The 26,561-nt window shown below is 45.8% G+C and overlaps 1 protein-coding gene and 1 non-coding gene across 5 annotated transcripts in view; one reads left to right on the forward strand and one right to left on the reverse strand.

Moving 5' to 3' along the window:
* Positions 1-5,312: 5,312 nt before the first annotated feature.
* Positions 5,313-26,561, reverse strand: part of Ube4b (ubiquitination factor E4B) — a 119,427-nt gene continuing 98,178 nt past the window's right edge. For 2 of the 4 annotated variants that reach the window (XM_047558038.1, XM_047558029.1), the window contains exons 22-28: positions 21,725-21,851; positions 19,368-19,512; positions 16,322-16,456; positions 14,215-14,406; positions 6,981-7,155; positions 6,069-6,215; positions 5,314-5,781 (exon numbers count right to left, since the gene is read on the reverse strand). In XM_047558038.1, coding sequence (XP_047413994.1) covers positions 5,720-5,781; positions 6,069-6,215; positions 6,981-7,155; positions 14,215-14,406; positions 16,322-16,456; positions 19,368-19,512; positions 21,725-21,851 — 983 coding nt within the window. In that variant the 3' untranslated portion in view covers positions 5,314-5,719. Of the gene's footprint in view, positions 5,782-6,068; positions 6,216-6,980; positions 7,156-14,214; positions 14,407-16,321; positions 16,457-19,367; positions 19,513-21,724; positions 21,852-26,561 lie in introns of all 4 variants that reach the window. The other 2 variants (XM_047558020.1, XM_047558048.1) reach the window with 2 other exon arrangements.
* Positions 23,075-23,148, forward strand: Trnaa-ggc (transfer RNA alanine (anticodon GGC)). The gene has a single exon. It is a non-coding gene; the product is annotated as a tRNA-Ala (tRNA).

The raw sequence follows: 26,561 nt of genomic DNA on the forward strand, positions 1-26,561 counted from the left end.
CTCCCATCAGGGGTGGGATCTCTGTTCCCTCCTCGAATCCCAGCCTGCCCGTGACTGCAGCAGAATGATGTCTTGATTCGGGGCTGCCAATATAGCAGAACAGCCTCTAGCTGGTCTTTGTAGGGTGCCAGCTCTTGAACCTGGTCACTGTGCTGCTTGCATGTGGAAACCAGGTGGCCCTGGAGGGTCACGTGTAGGTGTGCCAACCAACAGCCAGATGTGACCAGGAAGCCTTCAAGATGTCTCCAGCCTCAGCTACCACCAGGACGCAAACTCCTCGGTCCCCTGACCCAGAATTGCCTCGCTGAGCTCCGTCAGCCGGAGCCACAGATGATGATAAACTTCGTTTCTCTTTTAGGCCAATAAATTCGTGGAATCTGTTCAGCCCCAAGATTCAGGTCCTTAGAATTGAGTGCCAACGTGACAAAGCATGTGTGTGGCACTGGCCTTGGGACCAAGTGGCAGGCAGAAGAGAGAAGGGCAGTCAGGAGACTGGCAGGGAGACCAAAGGGCCTCAAGAGACCTTAAAGGAAGGTGAGTTAATGTGAATGAAATCTGGAGGAATGGGGCCCCCCGGTGCCGTGGTGGCGGAGATTCTGTCACCACTGCTGCCTGTGATGTGGAAAAGCGGGAGCTCAGTGGCCTGGGTTAGAGATTTCAAAGCAGAATAGCAAAGGTACTAGCCTGAGGTAATCACCTGATGAAGAGAAAAGGTTCATGTTGGGTTTTAGAGACTTCAGTCCATGACCAGTTGTCCTAGTTGCTTTGGGCCGATGTCGAGGTAGCACCTGATGGCCGGAGTGCATGGTGGGGCAACACTGCAACCCAGGGCAGGAAGAAAAGGAGAAAGCGAGAGGAGGGCCTCCTGCCGAGCTCCGCCGGGCTCCCTTCAGTACTGCTACTCCAGGGAACGAGCTTCACCAAGTGAACTCGGGGGAACTTCAAGCCTAGTACTTGACTTTCATCGTCTATGGATAAATGCAAGCAGAGCTAACGAAGGGTTCCAAAATTAAGAAATGGTTTATTTCTTCCGGGGGGAAAAGAGGGTGCATACTGTGGGCCAGGTTTGGGGATGACAAAACCAGGGACTCCTTCCAAGTTCTGCTTTAACACATTACCTGGACCCTGTTAGGTTCAACACGTTCTCTAGTTTTGGGTATGGGGGTTTGAACCCAGGGGCCTTCTACCACTGAGACACATTCCCAGGCCTTGAACTTTGGATCCTCTTGCCTCCACCTCTGGAGTCACTGGGCTGAAAGGTGTGTGCCACCACATCCAGCCAACATTTTTTTTTTAATAGCTAATACTCTAATTCTTCTTTCACTATCCTGAAATAAATATGCTTTAAAAAAAAAAAAATTAGTATTTTGCCTGGCATGCAGTTGTCACGTTGGTGGGCAGTAACTGACCCAACATGCTGTGGAACCTGCTGGGTTTTCATCGGATTGCCCAAAGAACCATCAACCCTGTTTCATGCAGGCATTTTGAAAATAAAGTTCAGAGAAACAAAAGTTAATTCAGGAGGACAGTGAAACTGCAGTGCGTCTACAGGGTGGGTGGCTTTTGCCCTCCTGGAGCCGCCATGATTCTTTTTGCGAGGCAAGCACTCTACCAGCTGAGCTATCTCCCCAGCCCCCAGGATTGTTTCAGTTGGTGGAAGAGCATACACCATGTATCAATTGACTATGGCTTCATTTCCCAAGAAGCAGGACTGGCGATGGTCATCTCAGTAATCATCTGGTCCAGTTTCATTCAGTTCTCCATGGACCAGTAATCTGATAAATATCTGAGCTCTTCTTTGGGGGTAAATATTTACTTGACTAGTGCAACTAGTTTGATTGTACAGTTACTATCAATAAACCAGTCTTTACCATGAAAAATTTTTTTTGTGGGGTTGGAGAATCTGGAATCCAAACCCAGGGCCTGGCACACGCGAGGCAAGGGCTCCACCCCTGAGCTGCTATGCCCTCAGCAGTCAGCTGCTGTTTTGAGAAAAGACAAGGTGATAAGTGGTTAGATCAGTTGTTTGGATCTTGAAAAGTCCAGGAGAGCCCACAGAGACTCAGACCAAGAGACCAAGTAACAGCGGTGGACCTGGTGACAAGTGGCTGAATTCAGGACCAGGGATTGGACCCAGGGGCACTGAACCACTGAGCCACATCCCCAGCCCTTTTTAATATTTTATTTAGAGACAGGGTCTAAATTGGTTAGGACCTCACCTAAATTGCTGAGGCTGGCTTTGAACTTGTGATCCTCCTGCCTCAACCTCCTGGGCTGCTGGAATACATTTTGTCAGGATAGCTGAGAGGACTATGGAGCATAACAGGAGTCAAGGATGACTCCAAGGGTTTTGGCCTGAGGGACTAGGAAGGATGGAGCTGACATTTCCAGAGATGGGGAGATCAAGGGGAGTAAGCTGGGGTTGACATGTAAGGATTTCAGGTTGCAGGTGTTGAAGGCCTGTTAAATATCTGAGATGTCCAGTGTCTGTAGTCCAGAGGGGGCCTGGACTGGAGATGTAAATGTGGGGTCCACCATGAGTGGTTGGTAATGAATTGAAGCCATGAAATTGAAATAATCTAACCATTTAAATTAAGGTTAGGACTAGAGACCAAAGCCCCTTCCAGAATGCTCTGCAGTTTCTCCTTGGGCATTCTGAACCATTTCTGGAGTACTGCCATACAGATCCGGGGTCTGCAGTCAGCCAGCCTAGGTTCATATGCCAGTTTCTCCTTCACATGGTTGGTGAGGATTATGTGAGTTAATACAGGTGGGAGTAGATCACACAGAATATGCTCCTGAATCACAAACTACCAGCCAACCCGACTGACTTCCTGCAGCCCACCACTGGCTGATACCAACACCACACAAAAGCTACTAGAGATGTTTCCTTCAATCAAAAACTCACCTGGTCAGGTGGCACCTATTTAGGTCACTTTAGTCACCTAACAGCATGCAGTTCAGTGTTTTATGTACCAACCCCAGAGTTTACTTAAAGGGAACAATGCATGTGCTTAGTTAATTTTTCAAGACATTCTACCAAGTCCTTTTCAGAACCCACACACAAGTGAGTCACAACACGAGTAAGAAGTTATTTTAATCTTCTTTCCCTCAAGGATCATTTCTCTTCTGCTGATGATTTGCAGATTCTCCTTTCTCCCTGACAATTTTCCTTTTTGCCAAGACCTTCTTTTGAAATATTTTGGAATTTATTTTAATATCTCTAACAAATCAAAGGCAAGTCTGAGTTTCTGTAATATGTTCACCCTGAGACTCTAAAAACAGAAATCCAAAGCATTTTCATTCTTGAGAGTACTGGCAAGAAAATGACTTCATCCACACCCTGTCCCAGCCCACCTGACAGAAGGTCCCTGAAACCTCTAAATTGTGAATATTCAAAAAAACCCAAATTAATATGGAGGTATAAGGCAGCATCTTATTATATTCATGGGGCATGACTGGGGAACTCAAATCACACAACAGAGTCTGTGACTCCTAAGAGTTTAAAATCGGGTGGAGAGGAGACAAACACACATTTGGAAGAGAAAGAACAAAAATTAGGAGCTGGGATATGGCTCAATGGTAGAGGACTTGCCTGGAATGCGTAAGGCCCTGTGTTCAAATCCCAGCACTGGGGATGGGGACAAATAAACCAAAGAAAAAAAACAGGTCAAGCGCTATTAAACATAGGTAAGCCTAGTAGAAAGTAAATTAACACAATTATCTGTATGGTAGGATGATGGGGCATTTTCATTTATATTGTCTTTTATTATAATGGATACATTGTATTTTTTTAAAGGTCAAAAAATCGATCAAGAGCAGTAGACACAAAGGCTAAAGGCGCTGGCGCGGCACACCTGTTCCTCTCCTAACGAGACAGGTGACGCTCAGCAAGTTCCCCAACCTCTCCCCCACCACGCCTGGCCTGATTAAAACAGGCCTTTGCATGGTCTTTGCCCTGCCCCTTCCCACGGCCCTGCGTGGGAAGCTGTGGAGCACCCGTTGCTATTGCTCCACCAGCAGCAGACTCTGCAAACCCGAGACGCTCACGAAACGGGCAGGACTGGAGGAAGAATGCGGGAGGTCAGGGAAAATGTCTCCAAGATGGGGTGACCTCTGCACACAGGCAGGAGAGCCAAGCGCCTCCTCAAGCCAGCAAACTGAAAAGAGAACCAAATGCGGTCCCCAGGCTGATGCGCATGGGAGATTTATTGTAAAAACGGCAACTCCTAGTCGGCTCCAGAAGAGAGAATCACCGCACGCACTCAGCGGGCTGTTCACCCACCCAGATTTTTTTTTTTCCCACAAAAAGAAGAGACTCGGAATTCCTCGCGTGTGTGTGTATCACCGTTTATTGTAGTTTGCGTTAGGAACTGAACAGAGGACATGGTCTGTGGAGGGGAATAAGGAAAAGAAAAAAGAAAAGTATGTTTTTGTAGACGTAATTTCTTCAAAACACTTTATGGTTTCAAATCCTTTTTCACCCCAAAGGAAATTTAAGAATTCAAGTATGTTACTCGGGAGCAGTAATACAAAATGCCTCGCGCCGTGTGCGTGTGGCTGTGTTCCAACAGCACACCCACCTCCACGCTTCTCGCACCCTTTTTTGCTTTGGTAAGGCCAAACCCCAAAGGACACATCGTAGGAACGAACCCTGCCTCCCACGCAGACTCGAGGGTAGAGCAATTTATTTACCCTCACAGGATAACGGTAAAGGTTTTGAACTGTCACACAGCATTAAAAAGACCAACCCTCGCCCCCCGAAACCATCAGCCACCTAAGTCCTGATAGCCTTCGGCACCCCCATCTGCTGCAACTGCTCCTTCAGTTCCTAAGAGAGGGCTTGTTATAAGGACCAGAGCAACAGGATTCTCTTCATTTTGATTATAATAAAAAAATTTAAAAGGGACATTTCAAAAGAAAAAAAAAACTGAAATTCAAATTCTGAAAATATCTTGCCTTTTTTATTAATCATGTCATCTAACACCAATTAAAAAAACAAATATGTGAATATGATATAAAAATACGATCCCAGGATTAACACTTTGTCGCAGGCACAGTTATCTCACAGAATATATGCTTGGGGGCGGGGAAAGGAGTTGTTTTTGTTTTTGCTTCTCTTAAAAAAAAATCCACAGCAGTGCAAGTAGGGGCAGGAAGGGGGGGAGATTCTTTAGCAGCAAAATGTCCAAGTTCTCCAATCACAATCAAATCAACGGATATTGGATTAAAAAAAAAAAAAAAAAAAACCCACAAAACAAAAAACAAAAACAAAACAAAACAAAAAAACAGAAAAAAAAAAAAAAAAAAAAAAAAAAAAAAAAACCAAAACAAAAAAAAACCAAAACAAAAAAAAAAACAAAAAAAACAAAAACCCAACGACGAAGGATGAGGGGACGCTGCCCAGGCCCAGTCACCATCACTAAAAGACTTCCACTGCAAAAGCCCCATCGTGACACGGAAGGACGTGCTTTATTACGCAAGCAACCATAAAACCCGTCCCTCAAGCTTTTGACTGTGTCTGTCACTTAAATATATGTACAGGATTGGGCTCCTCTTCTCATTCACGTCCCTTCAGGTCTCTGTGTTTGGTCGCTCTGGGTGGGCTCTCGGGAACTGGCCGCATCTGGCCTCGACGGTCAGCAGCAGTCACACTGTGGCAGCTGCCCTGCTGCCTCGCTGGCCTTGGCTGCTCCCAGCAGAGGTGGGCGGAGGGCGGTTAGTGATCGCTGTTCTGTTTCTCTCTCATCCACGCCTGAATCTGTTCTTTCAGTTCTGGCACTGAGGGAAGAAAAGGAAAGGCCATCAGTGTCCCAGGTGGAGAACTCTTCCTGAGACAGAGGCCTCCGCGGAAAGAAGAGACCACTCGTGGCCTCATTAGGCTGAAGCCTGCAAAAGACACAGGGCCGAACGGAAGGGCCAGATGGCCAGTGAAAAAGAACAGCGCGCCCTATGTCTTTTCTGTACAAAGTGCCACAAGCTGGGCGGAGACTGGACTTGGCTCCTCTCCCTGTTCTGGCTGAGCTCCTGGCACCGAGGGCATGCTGCAACAAGCTGCGGTGACCTACCTGGTTCCAGCATGCTCTCGGTCAGCGTCTGCCGGTTGAAGGGGTCGGTGGGGGAGTTCAGCAAGTGCCGCAGGATGATGGAGCGGTCCATGATGGTGCCAGAGGGCAGCCGCACAGGGTCAGTCATCAGGGTGTCCATCAGAGGGTCTGCAGAGACAAAGCAAAGCAAGCTCTGATGATGGGGTTCAATCGAAAAAAACAAAACCAAGCCCTCTTACCATCAAAAAATATATACAAAGGAACAGCAAATGGCTTCTCTAGAGATCCCCACACTGGGAGGAAATCTGCAGGAGATTAAGACCTTGTGTAGAGGGAAAAGTAGCCTGGTGTCCCATGCCAGGAGGAGAACCAAGACCCTGGGACAGGTATGCAGCAGGCCCCACAGGGCTGGACCTGATCAGGGCTTCTCAGGATTCTTTGAAAGTCTGAATCCTCACCTACAGAGGGCAAAGCTGCCCTTAAAATCTTCAGGGTTGTTATGTGATTTGAAATCAGGCTAAGGACATTTTTCAATTTACACTGTGATCTAAAAATAGGCAAATGTAATTTCAGACAGAGCCTCTCAAGAAGCTACTGTAAGCCAGGTGTGGTGGCGCCTGCCTATGATCCCAGCTACTTGGGAGGCTGAGGCAGAAGGATTTCAAGTTCAAAGCCAGCCTCAGAAACTTAGCAGGATCCTAACCAACTCAGTGAGACCCTGTCTCAAAATAAAAAAGGACTGGGGATGTGACTCAGGGGTAGGGCACCCCTGGGTTAAATCCCAGTCCACGGAGCAGGGTGGGGTGGGGTGGTGGTGGTGGTGGTGGTGCAGCACCTGCAGAACATCATCAGAGAACCTGGGAGCACAGGTGGTGCCCTGTCAGTGCGCACTTCAAGTAGCCTCAAATCAGCGGGAAAAGTCAGGCCACTTGCCTCTGAACTCATCCGGAGCGTCACTGTAGTCGATTTCTGCTCGTGCATTCTTAGCCACTATCTCCTCTACTTTCTCGGCGAGAAGTTTAAACTTCTCTATCGCTATTGTGGATTTGATCCCTGCCTTCCGCATCTTTGAAATGACTTCTTCAAACAGTTCCTTGCTGTAGGATCTCTGCACATGAGGAAAGACAATGTAAGACATGAATTCACTTTCAATGGAAAAAAAACAAGTCCCAAATATAATCGGTCTGTGGTAGCTCCCCCCACCGAAAAATCTGGAAAAATCACCAGGCACAGGGTGCATGACTGTAATCCCAGCACATTAGGAGGCTGAGGCAGGAGGACAAGTTTGAGTCCAGCCTCAGCAACTGGGAGAGACTCTGTCTCAAAAGATTAAAAAGGGCTTGGGACAGACACAGGGTTAGAGCACTTCTGGGTTCCGTCCCCAATATCAAAAAACAACAGAAACCCAAACCCCTGAAATCACACATAATTCTATGTCATATATATTTTAGTTTTCTTTGTGCATTTGTAGCTAGATAAAACATTAAAGGATATACTTTTTAAAAAATATTTTTTTAATTGTCAACGGACCTTTATTTTATTTATGTATATGTGGTGCTGAGAATGGAACCTGGTGCCTCGCACATGCTGGGCAAGCGCTCTACCCCTGAGCCACAACCCCAGCCCCCAAGGATATACTTTTTATACCCACAAATGCATAGAGAAGACTGGAACAAGACCTGCCCAACTGGACGAGGCTGTCCCTGATGAAGAGGGCTGCGAGACTGAGGGGAACAGGGGTTTTTGACTTTTGAAGTCAGCGTGCGTTCCTTTTAAAGTTTAAATATTGGAGACACAAATTTTGTCCATTTCAGTCCCTGCGGAGCACGGTGCTCTAACGGCAGAAAGGAGGTGGCAATTCAGCCTTCTTCCTTAACAGTAAACATGGTAAGAACCTAATATAGTTCAAACTCTCCTATCTGCGATCAATCCCTTCAGATCCCCTAGTTAGACACATCAGGTGCTCTGCTGACATTTGACTATCCCAATAATAGCAGTGAATGGCCTGGGGGCAGACACAACCTGTGTCCCACAGAGGAGTGGCCAACCAGAGGTGCCCACCAGGGACCCGGACAATCTGGACATCAATTCTGGCCCTATCACCCACCAGCTGTGTGGCCACAGACAAGACCCTAACTCTCCCAAGCCCATTTCTTGAGTGAAGTGGGGATGGGGACTTACCTAACTTACATAAATCACTGCCATCATACAATATCAAAGGACATCATGCCTTGCACTTAACCACATAAGCCGTGGCCACTGGCTGATTTAGTGACAATGATACAAACAGAAGGGGAATAACTAAATCTGAGACCCTGGGGTAGGACTGCAGTCTCCTATCATGCCAGCTAAGGCCCACTGTCCAACGGACAAGTGTTGGTGTCCTGGGCTCCACTCCAAACAGAGAGGAGGACTGTGTCCATCTGTGTCCCCCCCCCCCCCCCCCCCCCCCCCCCCCCCCCCCCCCCCGTCCAGGCAAGCAGCCGGGTGCAGGGCACGGTATTCTCCCCTTCCCCAGCACAAGAGCACTGGCCCCTGGGCTCCAGCTGGGGGACTTCCCTGATTGTAGGAACTGCCTCTGCAGAGTGCCCCTGTTGACACCGCTGCTCACCTTCTGAGCAGTGGGACCTGCTGTTTCTCTCTGGATTCACGCCAGTGTCTTCAGCATGAATTCACCTCGCGCTTGTTTTCTTTTAGAGCACTGGATCAGAATCCCCCAACTCTTCTTCTTTTTTTAACTTCAGTTTCTAAATAAGTGCAGGAGCTTGCTTTCCCTCCCCACACACCCACGCCCTCCTAACCATGCCACTGGGAAAAAGGGAGGAGAGGGACTGGAGGGTGAGCTCAGGGCTGCCATGCTGGCCTGGCACTCAGGTGTGAGGCCCTGGGTTCACCTAGCAACACACACACACAGGAGGGAGGGAGGGGAAAACAAAAGACAGGGGGAAAGAAGGAAACAAGAAAAGGTAGGAGAGGGAAGTGGCAGCAGGGTGCTGGCCCTGGCAGTGACCTTAAAAGGTCATCTTCTGGAGCGCAAGGCATTCAGAATGCCCCGTTCAAGTTTCCCAAAGTCAAATTACTACGTTAATGCAACACATCCTTTACTGAGTGCCTGCTTACTGTAAGGAGGTAATGGCAAGGTCGCCATCAAGATCTGCAGGGCTGCCGTGGACCCTGCTGCACCACGAGCGCATCCTTGCAGCAAGCCGTGCCTAGTTCACTTGCCGTCTTCCTACAACTGCCTCTGTTTCCCAAAGATGGTAAGATGTCACCCACTGACTGTGTGTGCTGGTAGGCCAGAGTCTAAGGCCCAGCATGGCGGTGAGCGGCTGAGACACTGAAGGCCCAGATGCCAAGGGACGGGCCACTCAGCCTCGGGAGCAAGGGCACCAGCAATCAGCCAAGCAGCTCATTCGGCTGCAGCCTCGGGTTTGGGGGCGGGTGTCAGAGAAGCAGAAGACGCTGTTCTTACCTTTAAGAACCTTATCACAATATCTACAAGTCACAGATCGGACAGGGCCGAGCACTGTGAGTATACAAAGAATTCTTTCAGCTCAACAGGAAAATACAAAGTATCCAATTAAAAATGAGCAAAGGACTTGAACAGACATTTCTTCCAGGAAAATGAATGTCCAGAAAGGACATAAAAAGGTGTTCCACAGTGCTTCTCATTAGGGAAATGCAAATCAAAACCACAATGAAATACCACTTTGCTCCCATCAGGATGGCTACATTAACAAGTGTCGGTGAGGATGAGGAGAAATCTGAAGACTTGCACCCTGGGGGAGGTTAAGAGTGCACGTTGGGGTGGGCCTTCAAAAGCCAGCCATGGAATTGCCTATGGCCAGCAACTCCATGCCTCACTATCTACATATCCAGAAGAACTGAAAACAGGCATCCAAATAAATACCTACATGAATGTTTACAGCAGCACTATTCACAACGGCCAAAGGGGGAAATGAACCAAATGTTCACCAACAGATGAAATATTCAGCAATAGAAAGGAATGAAGTGCTGACACATTCTACAACATGGATGAACCTCAGAAACATTATCTATTTGATCCATTTATTTTTATTTTTTGTGGTGCTGGGGATGGAACCCAGGACCTCATGTATGCTAGGTGCATTCTATTGCTGAGCTATACCCCTAAACACTCAAAAACATTAAATGGAAGAACAAATACACAAAAAGTTACATGTCGCATGATTCTGTTTATAAGAAATACCCAGAATAAATAGGTAAATTCAAACACAGGTAAAATAGAGACACAAACCAGATTTATGGTTGCCGGGGGGAATGGACAGTGACTCCTTAATGGGTACAGGTGATCCTTGTGGGGTGATAATAATGTTCTGGAACTAAGCAGAGATGACAGTTGCATGCCATTATGAATGCATTATACACCACCTAAATGTACACTTTAACACAGTTAATTTTATATTATGGAACTTTTACCTTGAAGGAAAAAAAGGAAAAGGAAAAGTTGAACAAGAAAACGAGGCACTAAATTTACAGTAAGACTCAATATTCTGGGAGGTCAGAGAAGGTGCCATCAACGTAGAAAGCCTGCCTGGGAGATGCACAACTGGACGGTTACTGTACTTTTCAGTGGGAAGCAGCACTAACAAACCACTAACGCTTCATGAATGCGGGAAAGCAATCTGCTCATGGAATCGGATCCGCCTGTGAAAACGGTCAGGTGTGGTCAGTGCCACCTGAGTTCCTCTGACATCTCTGTCCTGGGTTCTCGGTTCCAGGGACCAACTGCAAAGTTGCACTTCTCAGTCGTGCAGAGCCCGGTGGCTCTTCATCTCTGCATCATCAGCAACCTCTGGCCCCTGGTCTTTAGCTCGTTCTTGATATACTGGAAAGGAAGTCTCTTAATTCTTTGCTTGCGGGGCTGGGGAGATAGCTCAGTTGGTAAAGTGCTCGCCTCGCAAGCACAAGGCCCTGGGCTCAATCCCCAGCACCGCAAAAAAACAAAACAAAACAAAACAAAAAACCTTTGCTTGCCAACATGTCATTTTTTTCTTCTTTTGTTTTCCCAGGAAAAGAAGACATACCAAACCAAACCAAAGCAAAGCCAACCAAGACTACTCCATCTGAAGGAGAAAATGAAATTCTACTACCTCTCCTGTGATTCGTTGAGCAACCAATACTTCCACCCCAGTGCTCAAAATCCTCGGATAAAACCAGCAGGTAACTGGGTACTGGGGTGCATACCTGTAATCCCTGCAACTGGTGGGCTAAGTCAGGAGGATCGCAAGTTCCAGACCAGTCTCAGCCAAAAAATTAAGTGAGACCCTGTCTCAAAATAAAAAGGGCTGGGGATGTGGCTCAGTTATACAGCACCCCGGGTTTAAGCCCCAGCATCAAATAAATGAATAAACAAAATAAAATAACCAAGCAGGCAGGTCCCTAATCACCTTAAGGCCACCATAAACAGAAAATGCCCAACAGGCAGCACAAACAATGCCCTGCAAAAGATAGCAAAGATGCTATTTAACTACCATTTGACCCAGTTATCCTACTCCCCGGTTTATACCCAAAGGACTTAAAATCAGCATACTACAGTGAGGCAGCCACATTAATGTTCACAGCCACTCAGTTCACAATAGCTAGATTGTGGAACCAACCGAGATGCCCTTCAACTGATGAATGGGTAAAGAAACTGTGGTATATATACACAAAGGAATATAACTCAGCCATAAGGAAGAATAAAATTATGGCATTTGCTGATAAATGAAGTAGGAGACTATCATGCTGAGTGAAATAAGCCAAGCCCAAAAAACCAAAGGTCGAAGAGGATGATGATACATAATGAGGGGGTGGTGGCAGCGGGGGCAAGAGATGAAGAGAGGAACTTTGGATTGTGTAGAGGGAAATGGGACTGGAGGGGATGGGGGAAGGAAAGATAGTGGACTGAGACAGATATTATTATCCTGTGTACACGTATGATTACACAAATGGTGTGAATCTAGGTTGTGTACTACAGAAATGAAAAGTTGTACCCCATTTGTGTACAATGAATCAAAATGCAGTCTGTAAAATAAAAATTGAAAAAAAAGTGGGGGGAAAGATGCTATTTAAAATGTGCTTTTTTCATCTGGGCATAGTGACTCCCACCTAATCCCAGCAACTTGGGAGGAACTGACTTTAAGTCCAGCCTGGGCAATTTAGTGAGATCCTGTTTCAAAATAAGAAAAAATTTTAAAAATGGTTGGGGACATAACTCAGTGGCAAAGCACCTCTGGGTTCAGTTTCCAGAATAATAACAATAATAATAATAATAATAATAAAATGGGCTAGGATGTTAATAATAATACTAAAATGGGCTGGGATGTAGTTTAGTGGTAAAACACCCCTGGATTCAATTCCCAGGAGTTTAAAAAAAAAAAGTCTTTTTTTCCCCTTTGTCACTGGTAGGGACAGTCTCTTTCACAGGTCTGGTTGTTTCTGTTTTTTTTTTTTTGGTACTGGGGATTCAATGCAAGGGGTTCTTAACCACTGAGTCACATCCACAGTTCATTTTAAAAATTATGAGTTAGGGTCTCGCTAAGTTGCTGAGGTTGGCTTTGAACCTGTGATCCTCCTGCCTCCGCCTCCTGAGCTGCTGGGCTCCTTCACGTGTCTGGAAGGTCAGGGCTCTGTAGATGGGGGCGGGGGAGGATGGTGTGCCAGCAGGGCCACCCCCACAGTCCTCGGGCATTGGCAGGCAGTGTGGAGCTGCTGCTGTCGCCAGGAAAGGCAGTGCGAGGCTCTCTTGTGGCACCCCTTGTTTTCAGCCTTGCTGGGCGTGCCTGCTCATCTGCACTGAGAGCTTCCCTGTTACCTAAACTGCAGCCCCAGCAAGGCCTGCAGAGAGCAGGGTTAGCGAGCAGCCCGAGGCCTCACTGGTATTTCCATTTCCCTGCCCTCGCTACAGACTACCTTATCTTCCATTCCTGAATGTGTGCCATTATATAGTCACAGGCTAGAAAAACAGTACATATTTTAACATTTCCCCAAGTAACTACAATTTCCTAACCCTTTCACTTACCACCACTTTTTATAAAAACTGCTTTATTTTATTATTATTTTTAGTTGTCAATGGACCTTTATTTCATTTATTTGTATGTGGTCCTGAGAATCGAACCCAGTGCCTCACACATGTAGGCAAGTGCTCTACCACTGAGCCACAGGCTGAAAACTGCTTTAGACACACCTTTTCCCCCATTACAGGTACTTTATCAAAACTACTTCCCTTGCTTTTAATAAAAAGCATCCACATATGTGAATTATAGCTCAAAAGTTTGTTATTTAAAAAAAAAAAAAAAGCATCCACCATGGGTGAGAGATGGTAAAGAGCCTTCTGGAATGCCTCCTGATGGGCTGCCAGTGATGTGAGTAATTTTGGGTAAGTAGTGGAGGCACAGAAGCAAGCCTGGCCCTCTCTGGGCCCTGAAGGTAGGAAGCTGAGAGGGCGACACAGGCTCAGGGTCAATGCCAGGATGTAAACTTGGCCCACACACGCTGCCTCCCTTCCTCCCCCAGCAGCCCTCACATGGGAGTTCTGTGAGGACCGAGTGAGTGAACACCAGGGCGAGGGAGCGTGGGCCTTTACTAGGCCACAGATGGAGTGGAGAACTCACAGGGAGAGGCGCCCCTCTGAGGCGCCAGAGCATCACAGGCTCCAGAGCAAGGGCTTAGACTAAACTGGTGGCTGTGGAGGAACAGAACATACTGGAACCAGACACGGTGGCACACACTCAGAATCTCAGCTCCTCAGGCAGCTCAGGCAGGAGGATGACAAGCTGAAGGCCGGCCTGGGCAAGTTAGTGAGACCCTGTCTCACAGCAGAAAGTGAAAGGGCTGGGGGACAACTTGAGGCACAGGGCTTACCTAGCACGCAAGCCCAGGACCGTCAAGACACACGACCAGACCTGACTCCAGGGGCACAAGGATGAAGGGCAGGGAGGAAAAGAGACGACCAGGAGCAGTTCCAGAACTAGGAGACCATGGACGCAGGGCATCACCATAGCAGGAGACGGGGAAGATGGGGATCGGTGAGAAAACCACTCCACTGGGAGAGGACGGGGAGCAGATCTGCTCTTTACTCCCTGAGGAAAACAAGCACTTCCTCTCCACTTGCACCTGTGAAGGGCCTTGCTCCCTTGGCACTGACCTGGTCATCGGCAATGGCTTTAGCAAACCGAGCACAGTCCAGCTGCAAGTAAATATCCGTCAGCTGGTCCAACAGCTTCTTTGGTTCAAAGCCGTATTTCTCTGGGTTTTCAACTTTCAGGTCACGGCACTTCGGGCCACAGAGTTGCTGAAGATTAAAGTTCAGCATTGCAGCCAATCGGGGTCCAAGTTCCTAGGAAATCACAGGATAATAGGACAATTCATGCTGCTTAGAGAAGTGAGAAGGACCCAACGCTCCTACTCCAGTGGCCAGTTTAGCCTTCAAAGACTCCCTTCAGCGTGCCGTGTGGCACACACTGAAGACATTTGGCTTGACGTTCAGATGTCTTTACTTACCATTTCTTATATGAAAATTCTAGTAATTAATGGAATGTTGTGGGCTACTGACAAACACCAACAAAAAGCCTCTTTTTAAATTCATGCTTTTAATTATGAAAACAAGAATCACTCCAAATTCAACGAGAGCCTGGAGTGGTGGTGTATGCCTGTAATCCCAGAAACCGGGAGGCCGAAACAGGAGGATCACAGGTTCGAAGCCAGACTGGGCAATTCAGTGAGGCCCTAAGTTTAGCAAAACCCTGTATCTAAAAGAATAATAATAAATAAATAATAAAAATAAGAAAGAAAACAAACAAAACAAACCAACCTAACTGTGGTTCTAATTAGTCTTTGGCTACTGTTGCTGCTTCTCCTTTCTTTTTTGAGGTTGGGGATTGTTACAGTTTGGATGTGAGGTGTCCCCCTGAAGTTCACGTGAGACAATGCAGGAAGGTTCAGAGGAGAAATAATTGGGCTGTAAGAGTCCTAACCCAATTAGTGAATTAATCCCTGGTGGGATTAATTGAAGTGGTTGGTGTGGCTGGAGGAGACTGGAATTGGGGTGTGGCTTTGAGGTCTATATTTTGTATCTGGTGAGTGGAGACTCTTCTCTGCTTCCTGATGATGCAAGCTGCTGCCCTCTGCCAGGCTCTTCCGCCATGATATTCTGTCTCACCTTGAGCCCCGGAGAATGGACAGGCCTTCTATGGACTGGGGTCTCTGAAACTATGAGCCCTCAAATAAACCATTCCTCCTCTATAGGGCTGGTCAGATCATTTAGTCACAGCAGCAAAACAGCTGACTAAAGAGGGATGGAACTCAGGGCCTAATGTATGCTAAGCGTATTCTCCACTAGTCAGCTGTATTCCAGTGAGTTTTTGGCCTCTTTTTATTTTTAAGAATTAATTTATTTTTGTGCCACTGGGGACTGAACCCAGGGGTGCTCCACCATTGAGTTACACCTCAGCACTTTTGAAAATTTATATATATATATAAAATTTATTTATTTATATTTTTATTTATTTATTTATTTATTTATTTATTTATTTATTTATTTATTTTAGTTGTAGGTGTTTTATTTTTATGTGGTGCTGAGGACTGAACCCAGAGCCTCATGCATACTAGGTGAGCGCACTACCACCAAGCCAGAACTCCAGCCCGCACTTTTGAAATTTTGAGACGTTTCGCTAAATTGCCAAGGCTAGCCTCAAACTTGAAGTCCTACTGCCTCAGTGTCCTGAGTCACTGGCACCACTGCATATAGCTCTTTGGCTTCTTGGACGTGGCAAAGCTACATCTACAAGAACCAAAGAACTTACATATTATCAATGACTCTACTTAATGTACTCCAAGAACCCAGGGCCTTGTGCTTGCAAGGCAAGCACTCTACCAACTGAGCTATCTCCCCAGCCCCCGCAATTTCCATTTTATGTTACCTGATATTTTCCTACACATAGTGGAATCAATAACGATAAAAATGCCACAACTTCAATATCAACACTACAATGTAGTGTCTAAGCAGAAACTGAACAAAGTCACCTTAGAACCATTTGTAGACTACGTAGTGACATCAGAGATCTTCACTGCAGCCTATCATCAAGGTATACTGTGTGTATCAATTAGCGTAACTGGGAACAAAATCAGCAACAGAACTTCATGTATTGGCCACTGTGATGCTAACATTTCCAGAATTTCAACAACTGTATCAGGTTGTAAGTGTAGGACGTGGGGGCCAACAGATAAAACAAACGCCCCACAGATTTACTCACCGGTCTGAGGAATGGCTTCTGGACCTGCTTCGTGAGGATATGGAACATGTCCACGGTTTCTGTCGCCAGGGCCAGATAAGAGCGTGAAACACGCTCGTCCTGAGCAAGCTGAGACTGCCGGGCCTGCTGCTGATCCTAGGAAACATCAAGCAGGGCCAAGAAATCTCAGAACCAGTCACCAGCTCACTAACACGCGGTGCAAAGGAAAAACAGTCAGCTCCTAACTAGACAAGTGGCTGAGAGCCAACATGCTCAGGGAGTGAGATAACAACCCACCCCAGCACCCTGCAGAGCTGACGTGTGTTCCTTTCAGCATCAGAACCTTTAGGATTTGGTCAGGTGGCCTGGGGATCAACCCAGGGCCGTGTGTGTGCCAAGCACAGGTTCTACCACAGAGCGCCTCCCCAGCCCTGGCACCCTCCTGAACTCTCATGAGCTTCCTGTTTTCTCAATGATAAAAGGAATCTCAATCGATTTCCGTGGAGGATGAGTTAAGTGACCGTAACATGGCACCTGATAGCAACTGGGGTTACGGAAGGGTAGTTCATTTCTCCTAATAAAAACTTTTATTTAGTCGTTGCTATTTTAAAAATGGGCGACGTACTCTGCTGTGTGCAGAGGACAGCAGAGGCCTATCATTCTGCCCCTGTGATAGGCAGGTGCCTGTGGATGGCCGAGCCTTGGAATTTTCTTTCCACTGTCAGGCTGTCACCTCTTACAGCTGTCGGCACGCGTGCCTCTGGCACCGTCTTTTCCCTTTGGTTCTGCCATGGCCAGGAAATGAGATAGTAAGGGGTACTGAACTCATGCGCAGCCAGGTTAGGGAGACTTAAAGTTTTACATCTGCCTAGAGGCCTTTTCTCATAGTGGGAAGGGAAAACAGCTGGAATAGCTAAGGCTGCCCAGTGAGCACTCTCTGGGGTCAGACTGTGTCACTCCTGGTGGAGTTCCTGCAGCGAGGCAAGGGCTACACGCTGCTGCTCCCTGGTCACCGATGAGCCTATTCAGAAAAGGATGAAGACGATGAAGAAAAGCTAGGTGTGAACGGACTGTGTGGCTCCGGGTGTCTCAACCATTCACCCGAGTACCATGTGGATGGATGCCTCTAGAGGCTGGGCCTCCTGTGCCCTGAGAGAGGCTCCCCACCCCACAGGAGCTTCGGGAGACTTTGCTTAGTAAACCAACACCCCTCAAGAAACTCAAGTCTGACAGCGATGGCAAAAAGTGGCTCATGTGGGGGAGAGTGACTTAACCGCAGGACTCCCAGAAGGGAGTGAGTGAGGACAAGTCTGGTGAAACGGCCTCATGGGTGGAGGAGCCGCCAGTGCCAGGGCAGAGAGGCCAGTGTGGGTGGCTGGGTGGAGGGAGTGGAGGGGCAGTGTCGGGAGAAGAGGGCAGAGGTGTGTCAGGCCCTGCAGGCAATTCATAGCTGAGAAGTGGTACTGTGCAGATTTTAGTAGCCTCCCTCTGGTATGGACATGGGCAAGGGTGGAGGCTGGGCGACCAAGAGCAGTCTCCTGCAATAACACAGGCAAGACATGATGGTGGTCTGGAGGTGGTGGAAGTGGGCAGAAAATGGGGGCGTACACACACACACACACACACACGTATACATGTGAGTGTGTGTGTGTGCGCGTGTGTTTCATGGTGTGAGGTATGGAACTCTTGCCTCCCACTTGTGGGCACGGGCTCTTCCACTGACCTACATTGCCAGTCCATGGAGATATTTTAAGATAGTGCCTAGAAGAATCTTCTAAGAGAGGGGTAGAAGAATCAAAGACAATGCCAAAGTGTTGAGCCTGAGCAACAAGCAGAAGGAAAGTCCCAGTTGTTGAGTTGGGCGGACTCGAGATTTATAGGAAGACACTGAAGTTCGACCAGGGAGAATAGGTTTGAGAGACATATGAGACCATCTGCTAGCAGAGGCGGCCAGCACTGGTTGCTCAGCCCTAGAGTGAGGAGAGATCTGAGCTTAGGAGATATATTTTGGAGTCTTTATTCAATACCTTGCATTAGATGAGATCAACTAGCAGTGATTTTTCAATTGGGGCATCGAGTTGTATGTGGGAGTGTTTCTGGCTGTGACGGTAGTAGGAGTGGACTTCACTGATGCTAAACGGGCAGAGATGGTTAAGTGTTCTTTAGTGCAGAGGATAGTCTCTCACCACAAAAATTCACTATTATACCAAAACTCTGCTATGCTTAAAATTCCAACTAAAACCCTCACTGAGAAATGCTAACCCAGGCAGCAAGAGTGGAGACAGAGGAGCCTGAGGCTGCGCGCGGGAGTCTGCCGTCACTCAGAGCTGCAGAGATGAGCAGAACATCCAGCACCTAACTTCAAAGTCAAAGAGAATATCTCTGAAATAGCAATTGTTAGGGACTATTTGTGCCCTTTTTCATTCATTAAACAGAAAAATCAATAGTATCTGTCATCTTACACACACAGGAAGCAGTACCCACCACGTGCAGAAGGACCCCTTGGGAAGTAGTTATTTGGAACCAACCCATGTCTGAAGTCACCAGCAGCTGTCAGGGGTCCAGTAACGGACCCAGGAACCTCTGAAATGGCTGCAATCGTATCAGGAAGGGGCAGTGTACTGTTACCAGCATAGCAGAAAACTTGGCAAACTAGTACTCTATTAATAACTAAATAGAAAAACTAAGATCAATTCAAAGAAAACCCCAAGACTACTGAGTGATTCAGTTGTCTGGAGAAGACCATATGAACAACTGAATTCTTGTCCAGAGACAGAAGTCTAGAGATTCAATTCCTAGTTACTTTCACAAGTCTTAATAAATTCAGACAATAAAAGCTGATTTCTAAGAAGCTCTTTAAAATTAAAAAGGCAGAGAAGGTTTGCAGGATGCACTATGAAAGGTTTCTCAACTCATTTCAGTCTTCTGCTCGGGTACAATTCCATGGAACCCCACAGGTAGGAAAATCCTGGCAGTGAGTGAGACCTAGGGTCCCCTGCCAAGCAGAGCACCATCGTGTCCAAGGAGGACTCTCCGCAGACTCTGCAGGCCAGGGCTGTGTCCTCACCCGCGGCAACTGGGCCCACTGCTCTTTGTTCTTCATCTCTTCTTGCACTTCATGGATCCGCTTCAGGGACTCCAGGCTTTCGTCCAGCAAGAACGTCGTGTCGTTTATCAGCATGTTTATATAGCGCACAAACTGCTTCCCAGAACTGAAAAGGCAACGAGAGGCATGCTCACAAGTCCGTCCGGGCCTGAGAAAGCCTGCCTCGGTGGTGTGAGACCACTAGCCCGGGCAAGTTCAGGGGCCGTGAGTCCAAGCACTACCCAGTCTCTCTTTAGATTCTGTTAAATTTCTTAATTAATCGTGATAAGCTCATTTTAGTGGCATGCGGGAGCCACTGGGCATGGCTCATGAGAGCTAACTGCCGCTTCCCTTGGCATCTTGAATTCGGCAACAGAGGACACATTCACACCAGCAAATGCTGCCATCCCCCTCCAGAGAGCAGGTCCACCCACGACCCAGCTCATGTGCTCGGGGTCTTTAAGCAGAGAAGACACTCCTTCAGACTAGAAAAAAAAAATATGCTCACACCGAAGTATAAAGAAAGCACAAATAATCACCTACAGAGCAGACAAGAAACCAATAAAGTCATTCCTTATCACAAAGACAGACATACCAAAGAAAAGTGGAGCCCTATAATACCCTTATCAGTAATACTGTTATGGCAAGACACAGATTCGCTTTACAGAACCTGAAGCTTTCAGGCAAAGGATTGTTCTGCAGACCATGTTCTACTGAAGGGAGGGACTAGCTGGTCAACTCAAACAGCTGGCCTACCTGTTAAAACTGTTAAAACTGCCAGATTACCGAAGAAAAGGGAAGCTTCATACTAGGGCCAAAGACTGTCAGTCCCTGGGTGTGAGGGCCGTGTGAACAAGGACTGGAGGCCCCATGACTGTGGTAAGACATGCCCTCCCAGTAAGCACCATGCTGATTAAGCCAGGGGGCACCTCCTTTTTAAGCTCACACCAGGCTTTTGTTGGACCGAAACTCTGACTACAAGAGCAGCTCATGGAAATAGTGCATTACCTTTGTCTACTCTAGAAAGTTATCCAGCTAATGGTTATCAGCTGGTAATACATTACTGACTAGTCACTCAGGTAACAAGGGATATCTAGACTTGATAAAAGATTTAAAACATGGATTATAGAAGATCCAAATAGATGGGATAAATTTTCTTTTGAAGAATAATTCAAGAGTTCAGGGCTGGGGATATAACTCAGTTGGTAGAGTACCTGCCTCGCAAGTATAAGTCCCTGGGTTCAAATCCCTGCACTGCAAAAAAAAAAAAAAAAAAAAAAAAAAAAAAAAAAAAAAAAAAAAAAAATCAACATTTTCACCTTATTTTTTTTTTTAAGTTGGAGGTGACACAACACCTTTATTTATTTTAATGTGGTGCTGAGGATCAAACCCAGTGCCTCTCACGTGCTAGAAGGCAGGTGCTCTGCCACTGAGCCACAACCGCAGCACCCTTCACCTATCTTTCTTAAGCACTGACAGATAACAGATGGAATTACTACTGTCTGGATTTAAGCAATCACTGAAATTTCAGGTAGGTTCATGAAAAATCCACCCTACCCTTTTTTTTTTTTTTTCCCCAGAGATTGAACCCAAGAGCACTTTACCACTGAGCCATATCCCCCCGAGTCCATTTTATTTCATTGTGAGACAGGGCCTAGCTAAGTTGCACAGGGTCTTACTTGGCGGAGGCTGGCCTCAAACTTGCAATCCTTCCGTGTCACTGAGATCATGTGTGCACCACCACACCTGGTGAAAAGTCCTTAACAAAGGTTTAGGGCCTTACTACTGAGAATGACACCTCTAATGACAACCCCAACCTGCTTCTACATCTAAAGCCGTCCTAACATTTCTTTTCTTTTTCTTTTTTTTTTTTAATTGGTGGTGCTGGGGATTGAACCCAGGGCCTTGTGCATGTTAGGCAAGCCGTCTACCAACCGAGCTATATCCCCAGTCCCTTCCTAACATTTTTAATTCCAAAGCCTGATATCATATTCAAGAACACAGTAAGACCTTACTTCAGTCATTCTACCTTCATTTAACAGTGTAACCGGAGGAAATAAAAAAAAAAAGAAAAAAACAAAACAAAACACTGAACACATACATATTTATAGGATCTTCACATATACTACTCTCAAAAGATGTTGACAGACCCCAAACTCAGCATTACCTTGCAAGTGCAGACAGTTAGATAATACCGCACACACTAAGCAGAACCTTGTGGTGAAACTGGCGGGAGGCTGAGACCAGCAGCCGACAGTGACCCAGCTGTGGAAGCTTTTAAGCTGCAGTCCTGTGATTAGCAAGAGAGCAAGCTGTGACATTGGGGGCCCAATACTCACTTGAACTCCTCCATAAAGGTGCCATGGTGAGCTATGTTTTGCCAAAGGCTTTTAAAAATGGTGCTAATGTGGTAGCGAATCGTGAACTTGTCATAGAACTCACTGGTGGCTCCAGTATGCTCAACATCTGAAGAAGAAAGACAAAAAGATTAAAGAACATGTCCTTTTTCATCTTTCCAAATGCAAAACAATAATGCTAAGGGACTATAAATCTGCAGAATCAGAGATGTGGTAAAATCTTGCCTATATTTTGCATGTAAGCAGGAAAGAAATTATGAGCTGATCTCAAAGACAAAAGTTTCACCATAAAGGTCTGGCAGTAAGAGAATATCTAAGGAATGGGCTGGGAAACAGGCATCACCAACGACCAAAAACTGAATTATCATATCCCCAATTTTGTTATTTATAGAAATTCCACAGTTAAAATAAATTTTGTTATTTATTGAAATGCACACCCGAAGTGGAAAATTGGGATAAATTTTATTAGACATGCACCTATTCAACATGCATCATTTTATATACTTTTGTATTATGCACATTTTCTTTTACTTTTTTTTTTTGGTGGGGAGGGTACTAGGGATTGAACTCAGGGGCACTTGACCACTGAGCCACATCCCCAGTTCTATTTTTGTATTTTATTTAGAGACAGGGTCTCGCTGAGTTGCTTAGGGCTTTCTTCTTGCTGAGGCTGGCTTTGAACTCTCGATTCTCCTATCACTCAGCTCCCGAGTCACTGGGATTACAGGTGTATGCTACAGCACCTGGTTTCTTTTACTTTTTTGGGGGGCGGGGGGGTGTGGGAGAGGGACTGAGGATTGAACCCAGGGGCACTTTACCACTGAGCCACATTCCCAGACCAGTTTTTTATATTTTATTTAGAGACAGGGCTTCAATGAGTTGCTTAGCATCCCACTGTTGCTGAGGTTGGCTTTGAACTGAGAGCCTACTGCCTCAGCCTCCCGAGGTGCTGGGATTACAGGTGTGAGCCACCATGCCCAGCTAAATTTTTTATTTTGAGACAGAGGGGGTCTTGCTAAGTTGCTGAATCTGGCCTGGAACTTGGGATGCTCCTGCCTCAGCCTCCCAAGTTGCTGGGATTATAGGCACGCACCACCTCTCCTGGCTATGAACATTTTCAAGTAGGTACTAAAAGTAGAGAAGAGTACAGTTAATCCTTTATGTACTCATTATTCATTTACCAATTATCAACATCCCTGTACTTATTAAAATGGAACAAAAATCAAACTTGGTTATGTCAATGGCAAATAGCTTAAGCATGAGAAATTCCAGAATTCATGACAAATTATAAAAAGGGAAATGTGTCAGGTAAAGAAATTAAGGCTCGGGACTGGGGATGTGGCTCAGTGGTAAAGTGCTTGCCTGGCATGCATGAGGCCCTGGGTTCAAATCCCCCAGCACCCCCCCCCCAAAAAAAAAAAAAGAAATTAAGGCTCAATGAAGACATTTTAAAAAGTAGATTAAAGTAAGTTGCCATTTTTTATCATATTGGTAGACATTACAAAACTGATAAGACTAATAGCCAGACTGTGGAACCAACCTAGATGTCCTTCAATTGATGAATGGATAAAGAAACTGTGGTGTGTATATATATATATATATATATATATATATATATATATATATATACACACAATGGAATATTACTTGGCTATAAAGAATAATAAAATTATGGCATTTGCAGGCAAATGGATGAACTTGGAGAACATCATGCTAAGTGAGATAAGCCAATCTCAAAAATCCAAAAGATGAATGATCTCACTGATAAGTGGATGATGACACATAATGGGCGGTGGGAGGGAGGCAAGATGGAGGAAGGAGGGACTGTAGAGAGGGAAAAGAGAGGTGGGAGGGGTTGGGGGAATGAAAAAATAACAGAATGGATCAAACTTCATTACCCTATGTAAATGTATGATTATGCAAATGGTATGCTGTTACTCCATGTACAAACAGAAACAACATGTATCCCATTTGTTTACAATTAAAAAAAAAAAAAAAAAAACTGATAAGACTGAGCAGAGGTGAGGGTTTGGGGAAAAAGGTACAGTGTCCGTGCTGTTGAATGAACGGTGACAAAATTACTCTAAAGGCCATTTGGCAAAAAAGCACAAGCCATCAACATCCTGCTGACCCACCAATTCTACTTAAAGAAAATGCACACAGCAGTTCAAAGACTGACTTCTAAGGCTGTGTGAGGAGGCACCTCCACCTGGGGAACAGGCCTCGAGTTTGCTGGGCAAGTGTTCCACCACCAAGCTACAACCCAGTCCCGGGGCCAAGTACCATTTTTATTACAGAAAAAATAGAAAAATGTCAAAATAGAAAATGTCAAAGGGTATGAAAAACTACTTGAGATATATTAAGTGAAAACTGAAGACTAATGGTTTGAGCTCAATCATATTTAAGCCCTATCTTATGTGTTAAAAAAAAAAAAAAGTGACTGGAAAGATACATAGTAAAATGTTTGCAGAGTCTCAGGGCAGAGATGAGTAGATTCTTATGTGCAACACACACGCCTTGCCTACTACTGATCAGTGTGTTACCAAAAGACTTATTTCTTGGTATTGAAGTGGAATATTAAAAATATTGCTAAAAAACAAACGTCTACACACTGGTCTTCGCTAGTGCCGTTTTACTGTGGAAAAGTGTGGCCTTAAGTATGGAGAAGTGATTTAAGTGGAGCCCGAAAGAGACATGCTGGGGCTGGCCCAGGGCCTCCTACCATCTCGAACTGCCCACGATGTCTGGAATGTATTTCAAAGGAAGCAGAGGCTGGGCAACTATTGTTTAATTATTGCCCATCAACATACCTCTCCCAACGGTTTTTTTTATTCGTTCCTAAACTTCTCTTACAATCATATCAGCCAAAGTTCTAATTCCCAAGTTCTAGAAGTCCTTAAGTGACCTTGACCCCTGCTGACCTCATGCTCTCCATCCTGAGCCTCCTAGTAGGTCTCCTCGTTGAGTTCTTTCTTGATGGCCTTGCTTCCGAGGCCTCAAGTCCTTCACATCTGCTGTCCCCTTTGTCTGCCACACTGTGGCTGAGAACCTATGGCTCAGGCTTGACTCGTTTTCAACGTCCCTCCAAAGTCATCTTCTCAGAGACCTTCCCTGCCCACCCTCCCCACAGCAGCACACCTCCTCCCACGCTGTGTCTCCAGGCCTCTTACTTCTCTGCCCAGCATCTAATTCCCAGTGACATGCCCTGAGGTGGCAGGGATTTGGTAAGCATTGCTGATCTGGTGATGGAGTCCAATCTGACAGTGCTGGATTTACCATTCGGCTCTGCTTGGAGAAGGGAAGAGTCTGGAAATGGTCTTTCTTTATCAATGTTCTTTCCAGTTCCCAGAGTTCTTTAAGTTCAGACTATTGTGATACAATAAAATACTCTTATTTTAAAACCAATTTTATTTTGAAATGAAAATCAAGAGAATAATCATTTTCCAAACTAGAAGACTGTCTCTGTGACATCGAGGAGCTTATTCCAAGGCTGGACCTAGCATAGCAATAGTAACTCACCCCTGAGAATTACTGGCCTTTAGGGCTCAGACCTCAGCTCTTAACAGGGAGTCCAAGAGACTGGGAGGGGGTCTGCAAGGGCCACCTACAGGGCTCTCGGGGTCCCTGGTGGCTGGGAGAACAGAAGAGTGGCAAGCACACCTGTGCTCAGTCCAGCTGCTGAGGTTGTTGACACTGCTAGTTATTGACCTTCAGCAAGCTTCGTGACCTTCCTAAGCTTCAGTTTCCTCATTTGCTAAGTGGAGATATTTATAGTACCTATCTTTAGGACTGCTACTCGGATTAAATGAGAGGATTAGTGCACACTGGGTGCGTGGCAGCTATTATTAGGTCAGGTATCATCTATTCGTGAGCACGGAGGTGGCCTGGGCCAGAGGGCACACTGCCCCACCACAAAGGGGAAAGAGAACAAAAAATACCCACCCACTGGCTCCTGGAAGATTGACATGGGCTCACCAAGCCCAGCACCAGTCACAGGCCAGAGACCCAGGCCTGGGGCTCGAGTGCATACGCACACACTCAAACACACACACACACTCTATCCTGGCACCATGGTGACAGGACCAGGATACTAAGCAAGCACTAAATGCCTTTAACTAAATTTTTTTGTATTTATTATTAACAATATATGTTTACTCTAGAACTAAGAAGTTCAGATAACAAAAAAGGTAATAAAACTATTCATAATTTTTATTTTTAATAAGTATTTTTTAGTTGATGATCTTTTATTCATTTATTTATATGTGGTGCTGAGGATCAAACCCAGTGCTTCACGCATGCTAGGCCAGTGCTCCACCACTGAGCCACAACCCCAGCCCTCATCATTATTTTTTAAATTAATTTTTTAAAATAGAAAACTGTTCATAATTCTCTCATTCAAAAACAACCAATTCACCATTACTACTTTGATATATGTTCCTTCCTGCTTTTTTTGTGTTACATGTATTTATAGCAAAAATGTGGGCATTCTGGTTCATTATTGGCATTTTCTTTACTTTTTGTTAATTCCTTGATGTGAGTAGCACATTATTTTTCATTTCATTGCATTATAAATAATGTGGTTGCACACTATCATAGATTAATGCGAACATACATTTATAAACAATTCCCTAGAATAAACTACTAGAAACTAAATTGGTAAGTAGGAGGATATGCTGGTTATCTCGCTATTGTCCCTCAGCTCCAAGTCCTCCTTTCAGCTTCACTTTGGGATTCCAGGGCTGAGACTGCAGTTTTCCTTTGCCACTGAACCCTGATAGGGTCGCCATTAGGGGGCGCTGCAGGAGAACTGGAAAATGGA

Source organism: Sciurus carolinensis, chromosome 1, assembly GCF_902686445.1.
Source record: "Sciurus carolinensis chromosome 1, mSciCar1.2, whole genome shotgun sequence".
NCBI lineage: Eukaryota > Metazoa > Chordata > Mammalia > Rodentia > Sciuridae > Sciurus > Sciurus carolinensis.